At 37.6% G+C, this 16,373-nt stretch overlaps 1 protein-coding gene across 3 annotated transcripts in view; it reads left to right on the top strand.

The window, feature by feature from the left end:
- The first annotated feature begins 11,605 nt into the window (after positions 1–11,605).
- LOC149807197 (DNA repair endonuclease XPF-like) overlaps positions 11,606–16,373 on the top strand; it is a 93,158-nt gene continuing 88,390 nt past the window's right edge. For 2 of the 3 annotated variants that reach the window (XM_089963440.1, XM_089963456.1), the window contains exons 1-4: positions 11,613–11,690; positions 13,129–13,239; positions 14,341–14,437; positions 15,846–15,928. In XM_089963440.1, the coding sequence (XP_089819566.1) occupies positions 13,166–13,239; positions 14,341–14,437; positions 15,846–15,928 (254 nt within the window). In that variant the 5' untranslated portion in view covers positions 11,613–11,690; positions 13,129–13,165. Of the gene's footprint in view, positions 11,691–13,128; positions 13,240–14,340; positions 14,438–15,845; positions 15,929–16,373 lie in introns of all 3 variants that reach the window. The other variant, XM_089963448.1, reaches the window with a different exon arrangement.

The raw sequence follows: 16,373 nt of genomic DNA on the forward strand, positions 1-16,373 counted from the left end.
CTTCCCCCTGGGAACGGACGCAAAAAGGTGTATTGCTGGACGAACTTTTCAGCACCAAAAAGAGCCTCGTCCGAATAGAAAATCATCAAGATCAGATGTGTTTAGCCAGGACCATCGTGGTGGAGCGAATATATGCGGACAAGAACGACAAGTAATAATAGAGAAGAGCCTGACAAACTGTTCAAAAATCGAACAGAGCCAAACAACGAAGAGAAGCAAAATTCCTGTTACAGGAAGCGGGGATATTCCAAGACACCATGTGGCATTCCTGTAATACAAAAATTGCAAGACGTCTTTGCTGCACGATACACATCAAAAGTGTACGCCCAAGAAGTGTGCGGACATCTGTTGTTTCGAGGTAAAAATTTCAAAGACGGAAAACACATTCACGTATATTATCACGATGATCATTAAGACACCAATGCCAGTAGCACCGCATTCCTGGAATACAGTTATTACTGTGAGAAATGTGAAGCATTGTGGACAGAAATGCTGAGGATGCTTGTCCTCTCAACCCTGTCCTGACGAAGGACAAGAACGAGTACATTGCCCTGCTTGTCAGCACACTTTTGTTAGCCCAACCTGTTACCAACAAGATTTGAAAACGCAAAGTTCACAACAGAAAAGTGCTTGTCAGCTCCTGAGATTGTGCCCTACTTGTGGACAAGCCATACGAACCAATAATGCCAAGGTATTTGATTTATTCTCCTTTCTCCTCGTCGGCTTGGTACAGTAAACAGGTGGCATTCGTTGTCCTCCGTACAAAGTAACCCACGGGTTCAGAACGCCCACCAGCTTGTAACTTTCCACGATACGTTTAAACTCGGGATCGGTTTTCAAATGGTGATCGTTCTCGTGTTCCCACATTTCCACCACTTGGCATCCTTGCTGATCTAACTTCAAGCGTCGTTAACAAGTGGTCTGGTACAAGTCTTCTATGGTACGTTGTAAAAACTGATTTTTAGTGCCACGTTGAGGGTACCGGAGGGGACATCAGTGAAATAAGCAGCCGTTAAACTCGTACACGATCTTGGGGTTTTCTAAGTCCCAGCCATCCCCCGAATACCCTCCGATGGTCTTTTCGCCGACTTCATTGCGGATGTTTTGGATCCATTTTTTTTTCTTGTCGCACAAGTATTGTAACCAGGGTCGGGCTTTGACCGAGTATAGACGTTTGACTAAATTGGTCGTTTGAGGGCTGATGACAGCCAGGGTGTTTTCGGGCATGAATCGTTGACGGTACACTAAGGAACACGCTAAGAACTCCAAGTTCAAACCATGCCATTTTCCTGTCTTTTTTGTCTGACTATTGTAATTGTGCCAATCGATTGGAAACGTTTCAAAAATGGTCTACCGACAGGGAAGGATTACCTACTGCGAATGTTTTAGCTAGAACAGGATTTTGTCTACTTGGGACCTGAAACTGGATTGGGATACGAAGTACAGTGTTTCAGTTGTGGTCTCAAGTTGCGTAAGGATCAATGTATCTATAAAAATTCAGCTATTCTGGAACATACTCTATGATCTCCGTACTGTCCTTACCTTTATATGGCCTTTCCACCCATCCACCTACGGGTACAGGTGTGATGGTACCTTAGAGAAGGTAGTACCGTTGTCCAGGAAGAAGAAAAGGAAAACTTCCAAAACTAGGCGTAAAAAGGAACGATGTATAAGCTAGAGACTTCATTACGACTAGTATAAAAAGGGACAACGTCCAAGATCGATAGCTCGTTGTAACTACCAAGACAAAGCCAGAAACATGAATTCTTTCAGCGAAGTACATAACAAGTTCAGATAGGCACAATTCAAGTTCAAGGATTCTCAAGACGAGTGCGACGCTGTACCTTGCGATTACAGGGATCCCGTACGCTGTGACCACAGCGATTCAGTACCACATCATGGGAACTTTGCTATGACTCCTACTACCACTACACCTATCATGGAAAGTGATGACATGCCTATCCAACCAGACGGTTGTGAGAGCGATGCCACTCGTTATTGTGGACTCTTTACTGATTTTTCAGTGTCAATGTCAACCTCCACGTGAAACCATGCGGTTACTCTGAGAAAACTGCTGAGGATTTCACCGTACCCGCATCGAAACGAGTCTGTGAAAGACGAATGTTTGGTCCCTGTGCGTTTGCCGGAATATTGCGGCTGTGAAAGTCGATTCCAAACCATCCGAGGAAAATGGCCCAAATATCTAGGAGGACGTGCCTCCGAAGAAATAGCCAGAGCCGGATTTATCTACTTGGGCGAAGGGGATAAAGTCAAGTGCTTCAGTTGCGGTGTGTCACTTCACGAGTGGGAGTTGAACGATTTGGCTTACTTGGAACATGCTCGATGGTCTTCGGATTGTCACTACCCACCTTTAGTGCGACGACCTCAGTAATAACTGGATGGATACTTTACAAGAGAACATTCGTGGTTTGCCTGTGGAGTTGAGAGAACGCATTTACCGAGAATTGGTCAAACTACAAGTCCAACGCAAACAACAATTGCATCCGTTACGTCACCAATGTTGGAACCACTGGTAACTGAATGTTATAAGAGGACTGATACGATATGTAGTATGTGAACTATTGACTAAAATATTTGGATTCACTGCTGTAGTACGATTAGTTCTGTGCAAAAAGTACACTTACTACCTCTGACAAAAGAAAGACATTGCTGTGAATGTCTGCTTTTAGAAGAGGACATTCAGAATCTACCTCTGGAACTGAGAGAACGCATTTACCTAGAGTTGGTCAAAATACAAGTTCAACGCAAAGAACAATTGCATCCGTTACAGAAAAAGAACAGCCCCCAGAAAACAGCTTCTACTCACAAGAGAGGCACTTCGGCCAGGACACAACTTTACATTCGCAAGCCACGACCTGTAGCGACGGTGACAGAGAATCCATTAGCCTCAGGTTCTTCCACTTCTCCATTGCTAGTGATGCCAGCCAGTTTGACAGACGTTCTTCCCCATTTGATGAAACAATGGAAACACGTGGCTCCAAGAACTTCTCCTGCAGCGGTGACACCCTCTTCATCTTCCTCACTAGCTGCTGTGGCATAGCTGATGTGGCAGCTGCTTACAAAGTACATAATAAAAAAATTCAGCAAGAAAATTAGATCATTGCAACCAAAATTTACTTTTCATGGGTGTCAACATAAGTAATAAATGCGAATGCTCACAAGAAATTGCAGGACCAAACATGCAACAATGCTTAGGAAACAGCTGAGAGTAATCAAGAGTTATTGGCGTACTTTGTCAAAGCAATTAAGATTACTGGATATATCTAACTACAATGTTTGAAAACTAAATTCATGAATGTAGATATTTCGAAGGGAAAATAAGACAGCTATTGACAATAACATATATTAATAATGAGATTAATCACATTTTCGGAACCAACAGCTAAATGTACCTTTTATGCACGTTAACGACCGTGGATGAAGATATTGCAAGACTGTAGCAAAGTATCAGATGATATGGGATTTGCATTTTTTAAATGCACGAGTCGAAAGCAAAACACACAGTTTGATTCACTATTTAAGAACTTCCAAAAAGATAATGGACCCTACTTTCAATACCGAAGTGACAAAGAAAAACATTTCAAAGAATGACAAACAGTTTGTGAGAGTAGGACAACATATTGTGCAAGACAATTATGAAGACTAAGTAGAAATTATGTAGAAAATGTAATCGTATCTTTTAATTTTGGCATCGAGCGAACACGATATTTTATTCTCATGATCGAACACGACCGCCACGTATTACTCTTCCACTACTCCGTACAGCCAAGTGGAACGCCATGAAGGGTGCCATCTACAGTACAGCTATGTCCACGTTTGGCAAGCCAGGACTTGTTAATCGCACACCTATCAAGGATGGAACCACAAATCGAGGAGAAACGAAAAGCCTTCATAGCTTACCAAAAAAAATGCCCTAATGAAGGGACGCTTGCTGTTCTCAGAAGTGCCCGAAGTAACACCCAACGCATCGCTAGACAGTGTGCGAACGAGTACTGGCAACAACTGTGTGAAGGGATCCAGCGCAGTGCCGAGTCCGGAAACATCCAAGGTATGTACAGTGGCATCAAGAAGGCTCTAGGCCCTACAGTGAAGGGGTCGCTCCCCTGAAATCTCTGATGGGAGAGAAGATTACAGACCGTGGGCAACAGATGGGTGGAGCACTACTCACAGCTATACTCCCGAGAAACGTCAGTCACCGATGCAGCCCTCAGCAGCATAAAGAATCTGACCACCATGGAAGAGCTCGACAAAGTGCCAACCTTAGAGGAGCTCAGCAAAGCAACTGACTCCCAAACGACAAAGCACCGGGTAGTGACAGCATCCCGCCCGAAGCTATCAAGCGTGGGAAACCAACATTGCTTAAACCACTGCATGAGCTACTTTGCCTTTGGTGGGAGGAAGGAGCAGTCCCCCAAGACATGCGCGATGCCACAATTGTGACCATTTACAAAAACAAGGGCGACCGCAGTAACTGTAATAATTACAGAGGGATCTCGCTCCTGAGCATCGTTGGTAAAGTGTACGCCCGCATCATACTCAACAGGCTGCAGTTGCTGGCGGACCGTGTGTACCCGGAATCCCAGTGCGGCTTCAGAACAGGCAGGTCGACGACAGACATGATCTTCTCCCTACGACAACTCCAAGAGAAGAGCAGAGAGCAAGGTCAACCACTCTACATGATGTTCATCGACCTCACCAAGGCCTTTGACTTGGTCAGCAGGAAGGGCCTTTTTGAACTTCTCAGAAGATCAGATGCCCCCCAAAACTCCTCAGCATCATAATCTCTTTCCATGCAGATATGAAGGGAACAGTCTGTATGATGGATCCTCCTCAACCTCCTTCCCAATTAACAGCGGTGTGAAGCAGGGCTGCGTGCTGGCACCAACACTTGTTGGGATCTTCTTCTCCCTGCTCCTGTCCTACACCTTCGACTCGTCCACGGATGGCATATATCTACACACCAGGTCCGACGGGAGGCTGTTCAACCTGGCACGACTGCGCTCAAAGACCAAATTGAGAGCTGTGCTTATCAGGGAGATGCTTTTTGCAGATGACGCACCTCTTGCGACCCATACCAAGGAAGCCCTCCAGAGACTGGGAGACCGTTTTGCTGATGCCTGCGTGCAGTTTCGTCTAACCATCAGCTTGGAAAAAAAACAAATGTCAGTGTGCAAGATACCACCATTGCCCCTTCCATCAAAATCAACGGTGTCACCCTGGAAACAGTCAACAACTTTACCTACCTGGGGTCAACCATCAGCAACACTCTCTCGCTTGATATGGAGCTGGACAGAAGGCTTGGAAAGGCAAACACCATCATGGCACGACTAACGAAGAGGGTGTGGGAAAACAACGCGCTGACAGAGCACACCAAGGTCCAAGTTTACCAGGCCTGCGTTCTCAGCACCCTTCTATATGGAAGTGAGACCTGGTGTACCTACATGAGGAAAGAACGCCGGCTCAACTCCTTCCATATACGGTGCCTAAAACGCATCCTGAAAATCAGCTGGCAAGACCGCGTTCCACACAGCGAGATCCTGCAGTGTGCAAGTACCCCCAGCATGTACTCCCTACTGAGCAAACGCCGCCTTCGATGGCTGGGACACGTCCGACGCATGAAGGATGGAAGGCTGCCAAAGGACATTCTATATTGACAGCTGGCCACTGGCATGAGAAGAGTTGGCCGCCCCTCTCTCCGTTTCAAGGATGTATGCAAGAGAGACACGAAGGCATGCAACATTTCACCCGATGACTGGGAAGAGCTGACCGAGGACCGAGGCACCTGGAGACTGACGGTAAACAATGGCATATCAGTCGCTGATGCGAGGAAAGGCCAGTTGGCGGCGGAAAAACGTGAGAGAAAGAAGAACGCGGCAGCAACCACAGTAACTCAGACTTCCCAGTATGTCTGCACCAACTGCAATAGGGACTGTCACTCACGAATAGGCCTGCACAGCCACATCAGACGATGCCAACAGAGACAGACAACACCCCAAGGGCGCTATTCGCATGGTCTCTCGAGATTGAGTCGCCAGTGATGATGACTCCGTACTAGACTTTTCATATAAATTGATATAGACAGAGAAATAATTCATATATTTGTATATATTGCAGTGGTTATAGACAGAGGAATTATTGTGAATTCATTCAAAGCCATTTAGTTTAATAACTGTTCTGGAATTACCGCTAATTCATTTAAATAAAAATATTTTGGGATTATGTCAGTGATTTTTTCTGTACTGTTAAAACATCAGTACAGTAGTGACATCATTCGAAATACCTTTGGAACTTAATTTTGGATTATTCGGAACTATTAGAATTGAAATAACTTTTAGGATTTTAGGAATTCATGCACCATACTGTAAGTTATTTTTAATTCTTTCACTTTGCATCTTTGCATTTTAATTAAATTAATTATATTTTGCAATGATTCAAAACCGACTGGTTTTTGCTATTTCTTTTTACGTAGTTAAAGATCTTGGAGTCCTAATTCGTATCTTTTGCAGTGGTTATATATATATATATATATATATATATATATATATATATATATATATATATATATATATATATATATATATATATATATATATATATATATATATGTATAGAGAGAGAGAGAGAGAGAGAGAGAGAGATTTAGATTTATCCCAACTTGAATCGTGGCTTGAATCATGCGTCAGCGAAAATGTTCGAGCTCCGCCTGCCACCAACTGCCCTTGAAGTCGTATTCATGTCGTACACATTTTGTATTCATCATAAGATGTCAAAATCTGACTTGTTTCAACGAGAAAACTAGCATCTGGAACGGATATTTCGTCATTAAACGTTAGAATTTATATCTTGGTCATGTTCAATATAGATAGTTACTAAAACAAAGAACTGCAGTACAGAACAATGTCGCGACCAAACACGTGGACAAATGCAACTTTGTAAAAGATATACGCAGCATTTATGAATGTAAATACACATAAAATGGTTAATCATATGGCAGAAATCGGGGTAAATAAAAAACAACGACAACGTATACAAATATTTATGTCTTCACAATACATGGTTAGCAGGAGAAGTAGCGAAAAAGAAAAATATAACTCCTTCATACCAATATTTTTGTTGTTGTTGCAATGGTCAGTTTACAAAAGGACATTTAATTCATGGATGCAAATTATATGAATGGGAAAGATAAGAAATAAATTTAGATATAATCATATGGTGTGGAACATTGGAAGATGATGATCTATTATATTTCAGTAATGTCAGACATGGAATAGTAAATAGGAAATTAACAGACCTAATTGTTAAAATTATAGCTACACGTTAGAGAAAATAAAAGTAAATTTGATAATTTGTGAAACATGCATATATGTGCCAAGAAATAGTAAAAATAATATACCTTTTTCCGAAACATACATATTTTGTTCCTAAACGTATATGCCACTCTAATGTATTTATCAACTCGAAGAAGAAGGACTCTGTTTGCCTGAGACGGAGGATGAATGAAGAATAGCCACTGGGGTCGAGGTGGGGCAGGGGTTGGATATATCATATTCATTGGGATAATAGTATGAGCTTTGCCGGGCCAACTCACATTCTCACATGCTAGAAGACATCTCTCCCCAATTAGAGGCGACCAATAGCTTATAATAGATTTGATATAAAGAATGACAGCCCTGACAACAAAACATATGAAGGGTTGAAAGCACATTAACAACAAATGCAACACAAGTATATAGATACACTAGAAGGACAAATATGGATCGATCACTAGCAAGAGTCACTGAAACGTTACAAAATGGATGATGTAACCAGCCTTAAGATGCAATGCCTCGGGAATGGAGTACAAACCTCTCTGAAACACGGTCATGAAAGAATGGAAACCTGGTAAAGGGAATCGAAACAAGTACGCCATCTTCGAAAAGGATGACAAACTTCCTTGCAGTATACTTCTCTGTAAATGTTATTTTCCAAATTTGTTTGATTCTTTTGTGAAATAAATATATAATATCCACAATGTAGATTGTGTGTGGGTGGGTTACAAACATATATATATTTTAAAAAAACTTGTAATAATAGTGCTGGGGCCTCATAGGCCTGGTAGTTTGTTAAAATTAGAGGATTAGAGGTATCTACACAATTCAAGAAAGAATTGTCGCGACAAAAGAAGCACGAAATATGTTCACATGTAAACAATACAAAAGTTAGCATGTAATTGTGTTTGTTTTCATAATTATGTTCGTGGTATCTCCAATTTAATTTTGTGGGATATTATTTGTGTATTGATATTTAGGGATAGCTATTCCTTGTGCTGCAGGTAAGTACATAAACATTCCTAATAATTACCTATTTTTAGGTAATTATAATATTAATTCTTCTAAATGGATGATTCAATTTAAATGCAGTGTCACATATTCATGTTAAAAACTAGATTATTTTTCTTCACTGATTTTGAATTCGCAGATTGTGGGATTTAAATCGAGGCTAAAGATATTTTAACAAGAGAAAATGTTATGATATGAAAGGACCAAAACAAAGCCTTTGCATTTTCTCGTATTGTGTCTTTGATTATACAATGCATCTCACCATCCTTTTCTTTGTCTGTCTGTCTGTGTAGAAATATGTTCGTTGTAATCAGTTATTACAAGCACGATACTAGAGTTAGGGTTTTCTGCTTTTCATTTTGGAACTGTACTCATTCATTACTACTGTCTGTATTTAGTGTCTTTGCTTTGCCATGGTAAAAGTACATTCGGATAATTGGAAAAGGGGCTGGAGCTTAACTGTGCTCCAATTCTTCAAAAATATGGATGCTCGAATACGGTTTTAGTCTTATTCAGTATTAAGCAATTTACCGAAATCTTATCATATGAAATTTCAGCCGCCAAACATAAAATTTGGAGTTGTCGAAGAGAAAAATTGTGATAATTACATTTCCCCATATTTTGAAGAGTACAAACAGAAATGAATACAACTATTAGAAATGGAACGTACAAAGAGACGACTGGTAGAATTAACTTGAATAAGAGTTGTAAAAAAATATGGACTAGAAACAAATTATAAAGACATGAAATCTCTGTACATGTTATGGATGATACGATTCGCAAATCATTGTCAGAAGCTTTAATTTACACTGCGGGGTCCTTCGTTAACATATTTATTCCATTTTACAATTTAATTTACAGAATGTACTAAACGATTAAAAGAAACTGGATAATTCACTGCATTTATCCTTTCAATTGGACTCTATGTTTGATTGAGTAAATGTTTGAGAACGTTAAAACATATTAACAGGCAAGAGAGAAGGGAGAAAATAATAACTACTGAAACATTATCAACAAAGATGAGTGTTCACTCTATGTGTATGTATGCTTGTAAAAGTAGTTATATTTATTACATGAAAAGTTAAAGCATTTCTGGTGTTGGATGTATGCAAAGTCTTGTCATGTTGTTTTTCTTGATTGTTCTCAGTTAAGTTCGACTCTTTTATAACTAGATCTTGCCCTGCACGTGTGCCAAGGGTGCCATTTTAAAGACTCTATGAGGAAACAACTTTACTGTTTGACCAAGCAAACAAGAATTGCAAAACAGGTGCTCCACATCCTTGAAAAAAAATAGATTGCACTTTTCGAACTTATTTCATTTCCTTCAGGCTGTGTGCTTGTAGCATCTTGTATTTTTGTAGAATCATGCTGTACAATATTAAAACAATCGGCGTTTGTCTTTAAAAAAATAATAATAAGCAAAACAAATAATTATAGTCAGGGACGTCATGGGGGGGGGGGGGCAGACATTTGCATGTGCTGTAAAACTGCTGTAGCCTATATACGAAAATTAACAAGCCCGTCAAGTTTTGCCCCTCCCAATCCAGCCCCCCCCCCCCCGAAAATAGTTGAAATGACGCCCCTGATTATTGTGCACGTTTAACTACACAATGATTTTGTAGCTTTACTGAAATTCCGCTTTCTGGCTCTTTGGTAACATTTTTTTGTCTTCCTCTCTTCCAATTATTTGACATGGACATTTGGAAAGTTAATTCATTATTAATCCAGCTCGGAAGAAAAGTCCCATGGAAGTCATATTTCAGTGTTACTTTGAATAGCAACAATAATTTTAAATTTATTTGTTTAAATAAAATATATTGATTTTTATGTAATGTTCGAAATGTGGAGAAACTATAAAGCAAATTAACTTAGTAGTTCAAAGTGGTATTTACTGTAAGCCTTGCCAAAAAGCATACACAAAGTAGAAGAAAAAAAACGAGTAAAGAAATAAAGAATACAAGAAAGGGCCCATGAACAATGAAGAGTAGAAAACAGAAAACACTATAATCAGTACCGTCCTTAGCAAACGCGGGGCCCCATTTGGATCATTTTTGCGCCCTCCCCCCACCCCGATTTAAGCGCGGGACTCCCTGTGAGCACAGCAATTGGAAATAAACTTTTAAACAAGTTTTATATGATTTTGGCCGTCCCTGACTATAATGGAAACATATACGAGTACATGAAGCAAAAATATCTGAAGGCTGAAAATTTCAAGTTAATTAAAATGGCTAGAAGTATAATTTTAAAAGCATTAAAATACCCCATCAAATTAGACATGACGTTAAAGAGGCTCAATATTCCATAAATTAACTCTTACCGAATGTAAGTAAACTTCACTAAACATGAAGGATTCCGAGATGAAGATTTAGACACAAGTCATATTATACTTTCTCATCCGCATGATTCATGATAACAATCCAAGCAAAGAATAAAAATGCAAAACTGACTTCGAAGCTAGAAATAGAAGAGCATGAAAAAAACATGTCTAATTCTATAATTTATGAGATTTGGAATAGCCTGATCAGAGCATGTGGCAGTACTGATATTGCTTCCATCACCAACTACGTTCATCATCTTTGTCTTCCATATAAATAATTTTGTCTCCCACAGAATTAATATCATCAGCTGACATTGTTGAGATTTATATAATGATCTGGATTTTTAAAAAATTATAAAAAGATTTAAAATCTTATTGTCTATTGAATAGCAGTAAGAAATCCCACAATCATTCCATGCTGCTAAGTTCAGTTGATTTTGCCTATATCCGCATGTCACATTTTCATAATTAATAAATATTAAAGTGTCGCTATAACAAAATCTGTAATGCTTCCCATTTATTCTTCTGTTCTTCCTTTATCCTATCGTTCGTTTGTTTGGTGTTGCATTATTTTATAGTTACATTCCTTCGTTCAATGAACATTCACAAAAGTAAAAAGCTGGTAATCTCGAGATCTTTAACCATGTTTCTCTTAAATTTGGGATTGTAATAAACCTTAATCGTTGAAAATTTCTTAAACTTTTCTGGTTGTTCAATGAAATTTCATGCAAATATTGATTCTGCGTGTTTCATATTGATATTTAAACTGAATTTATGATAGAAAAATCGACCAGCAAATTTCTTATTAACAGTTTGCATGTCAGCTAATCCATTTACTTTTCTTTAAGTACCTGACGGGGGTGGGGTCAAATAGTTGTACACATTTCTTTATATCTTAGCGGGAATAAAATTTTGTCCGTATCACATTATGGTTTTGATTTCAAACTTAGGTATTAGTCTTCACCATCCAATATGTCTGCGCCCTTGAGGAACAAAACGAGTATTTATATAATGGTAACTCTTATAATGACGAGGTATAAGGGGATTTTAAACTAAGTTCCGTAAAATGATTTTTTTATATCGAGAAATGTTCCATTGAAGTAAAAGATGGGGGCATCTGTTTAAACTTATTATTTTGTCTTCCATACATGATACAATATTGGTTATTTTAATTTTCTATAGCATCGTTTCCAAATAGTTGTCCTTGAAAGTTGATATTACAGTGTAGTGAATTTACTGACGGTTATGAGATGAACAAAGATCAAATCATCATGTGGAACTGAGCATATTTACCACATTGTACCAGTTAATATTGTCTTTAGAATTAATTAGTAGTATTATAATTAGTATCCCTACTTTGTAGACTGGGAACTAACACGAGCCTATGTGTATCAACGGAACAGGTTGGTGTGATTCACACCCAACGCTTTTTCAGCCTACTGTCATAAAGACTGAACATGTTCCTTACATATACTGAAAGAAATTAAATTGCCCTCTTATTTAATATCTATTTGCTGCATATCATTGTAGAAATATGTGTAAAATATTGTTTACCTTTTTTATCCAATGGGCGGAATTTTTTCACAGACATCACGATTGTGTACACATATACCCACAATGCAATGCACACACACCATGCACCATCATTTTGATTTCACCATTTCATTGCAAGTTTATTATGTCAGAACTTTTATGTACAAATACTTTTTGCAACTTTCATGTGATATTGTGCAACTGGTAGTTTACATACACATTACCTAAGTATTTATTCTGGGAAATAGTTGATTCTCACAAACATTCTACTGGATGATACTAAAATTTAACTTTCAAGAATTTCTTCAAAAACATAGTATACAAATTGATAATGTAGCCTACCAATAAAAAAATAAATAATTATCATTTAAGGCAGGGTTCTCAAACAGGCAGCCTGTGGGCCACATGCAGCCTGCCAAGCCATATCATGTGGCCCACAAAATGATTGGCATTACAAGGTGTCATGAGTGATAACAAATGTGGTGCCCTGATGTGGCCCTCATGGTGGTATGAGTCTGAGACCCCTGCTTTACGGTATACCATCAGCATTTCACCATGATTTAATTTGTATTATGTATTTTATTCAAATGATTTCATGTATGAAGAAAAAAAATCTGTGCAGAATATAATGGTTTTAATTCTGCCATTTCTGTGTACATGTTTAATGGTAGAAGCAATAGCACACTCTTGCATTATTGCTGAATCTTGTTTTCAGTGGGGAGATCCAGTTCACATGAAAAAATGTTTAAATTGACAGTGCGACAAATGGAGATATTTTGGACAAGACTCTGCCCCCCCCCCCTTGACTTAATCATAGGTGGGCTAGATCAGATGTGTTTTCTTAGTCATAGCTTGGCTCAGTTTGATGTGGCTTCTATTGTACATGCAGTTTTTCCACTTTATATATGGTACAATCAGATTTTTAATTCTTATTTTTAGTTGACTGAAGAAGAAGACTGATTCACAAGATCTACCAATGAGTATCCTGGAGTATGAGAACCAAATATTTCTGGATGCTTTCCACGAGGATGGACTCCTCATCACTGCTAAGTTAGTTTTGAACGTCTGATCATTATTATAAAGTAGAATTAGTGGATTGATGACTTACAAGATACACTTCTTTATGGACAGTCATTCATCTTAGATGTATATAAAAATGATGCTGTAACAAAATTGTAAATTTTATATTGAAAAGTTATAAAATATACATATCGAAGTTTCTACTTTTGATTCAGTTTAAGTACAAATTGAATAGTGTTTTACATTTTACATGTGAAACTTACTGTGCTTGTGATATTTTAGATGTACACTGACAGTAGTTTTAGACATATGAGTTCCTTCTTTTATCCAGTTGAATAGTTAAAATGATGTATTCCCAGGCAAAAAGCATTGCAGCCATAGCAGGTGTTAATATGAATCAAGCGGACAAAAAAAACTTGTACACATTCACAGCCATGTGTTTTTAAAGCTGATTGATCATTAAAACAGTGCTCATTAATGAAATGTAAAGTATCATCAACAGGAAATACATACACACACTGCCATGTACCACAGTGTTATTTAAGAGTTATATGCCTTTGGTCATTACATCATGTATTTTGCCATAGCACTTCATGTGATAGCAGTAGAAACTATTCATTGTAATCAATTCTGATGGTAGTGCCAATATTATATTATTGTAATTACAAATTCATAAAAGTATTTAATCAACTGCCACTGTAAGTGATCCACTAGGGATATTATTCTCAGCTTGCTTTGGTATATCTTTTTAAACTAAAATAATAAGATATATGCCTGATTTCTGTCAGAAGAAACTTGAAACTATACTCTAGAGATGAGTTCATTTCCACTCTGAGAAGCAAGTGTGTTTGTTAGATACAAATTACAACTCAGTAAACTGTGTGTATGTGTGTGTGTGTGTATGTAAACACACACACATATATATATATGTATATATATATATATATATATATATATATATATATATATATATATATATATATATATATATATATATATATAATTATTGTAAACAGGTCTCGGATTGGAGAGAATTATAGATACACACACACACATACACACACACACACACACACACACACATATATATATATATATATATATCTTTTTTTTTTTTTTTTTTTTAAACAGAGGCCTGGGATTGGAGAGAATTCTGCTGAATTTCCTGAAGGTGTACTGTGATCCAGATAGTTTAGTTCTGGTCTTGAATGCAACTCATATAGATGAGGTACATAGCAAATATTGTGAGTTTTTGTATACATGAGTGTTCTCTTTACATGCAGACTGTAGACAGAATTTGCCATATGGATCACCTATTTTTGAATTTTTTTTCCCCAGAATCCTTGGGCTACTTTACTTTTAATTTGATATATATGTTGCTTTATCAATGTTTTGTCTGGAGTCACCACCGAAGGAAAGAAAAACAGAAAGAAGATATCTTTCATCACAAAGGACCTAGTTTGACTTGGTGGGATCTATTGCAACAGCACAATGGTTACTTTTATGGGTCATTCAGTAGCTTCACAATGATGTAGTCACTTGACTGGTACTAGTTTTGGGTCGTGCTGCAAGCCACATCTAATCATACTGATATACTAACTCTAACCTGTACCTTACAAAATTTACAGACTTTGTGGATCAGAGATTAGGCCTTCCCTGTGGTAAGGGGATGTTACACCCTTGACTTCTTACTTATTCTCTCTATATGTTATGATTGTGTAATGTATTCGAATAAGAAACCATTAGATTAAAATGTGTCTTCCATAATACTTATCTGATCATAATACAGATACACCCTGCTAACCACACACCCTCCCAGACTTCTGTAGTTACCTGAAAGAGCATGCACATACATGCCAACTCACGTATGTATGGGATTAGGTGCCAAGCACAGGGGGAGATCACTCTTGTCTGCCTTTGACTTTAATGGGTAGGCAATGTTTTAAGACATTTTTTTGTGCTAAAAACAAGCTGTGAGGGCAGAAATTTTAAGAAAACGGTTTTACTCCTGATTTATGATGATCAGGTAAGTATTGTACAAAACATAATATGCTCCAGAAATTGGTTTCTTTTTGGGTTTGGATCATTCCATGCCATATAAATTATTTTGAGTACAAACATTATGAAATGTTATAGACCACATGTGATCTTGTTGCAATTTGGAAATCTTGTCTAACTAGGTCATCATATAGTAAATTTGTTGTGTGTGCAGGAAATTCTAGTTTAAATGGTAACTTAAAGCAAATCAATGGTCATGTTTTTGCCTGCTTAACAAAATAAAGTTGGTGAAAAATTAGTGCAGTGTATAAACTTCAATATTATCATATAGATTACGTATTTTTTTCTCTAACATCTATGTTGCATTGAAAAATATCCAACAATTTTCACATTATTTTCTTGCACCTTTTCATTTTGTCTTCATATATTGTGGAGCATAAACACATACACACATTTGTGTGTATTGTTGGTATTGCATAGGACACTCTGAACTAATTATTAAATGTTATTATTTTGGTATATTCTGAATTTTACTATAGTAAGGAATTGAGGCAAAGGACTGTCAGTAATTTTTTGATTCAGATATTTCAATTTTATCATTTTTCTCAAGTGTTGTTTGATCCTTCTATCTTTTGCAGGCATACTTTTTGGAGCAGCTTGAAATTCAGGGGTTGTCTCCTCTGCCTAAAGTTATCACCAATGAATTCAGTGCTTCAGACAGGTACTGTAAATCGTGATAGTTTACCATCATGCATATAATTAGAAGAATTCTTTGAATAGTGCCACTCAAATAACTTTTAAGAAAAGTTAATTATGGATTTAACAAGACTTAGTATGTGTTTATATATTGTCATTGTCTGAGACAAGTTCATTTTCTGTGAATGTTATCAGGTTTAGGGTCAAAGGTTGAGGATGTCAGAGATGGTTTCAATATTCAGAATGAATAAAAGGACAAAGGAAACTATGTTACTTTGGTTTCCCAGAAATTCTTTTCAGCCTGTAGAACATCATCCCTTTGAGGGACTCTTGCTTTTAAAATGGGCAGGGATATTTTTCATTTGTCTCTTATGTAATTTTCTTTTTACAAAACAAATGAGTCAGAATCAACTTTAATTGTTAGTCTTTTTGTCAAATGGTAACTGTATTTGTTATGTCCATCTTGGGTT

Source organism: Sinohyriopsis cumingii, chromosome 1 (assembly GCF_028554795.1).
Source record: "Sinohyriopsis cumingii isolate HCF-2022 chromosome 1, ASM2855479v2, whole genome shotgun sequence".
NCBI lineage: Eukaryota > Metazoa > Mollusca > Bivalvia > Unionida > Unionidae > Sinohyriopsis > Sinohyriopsis cumingii.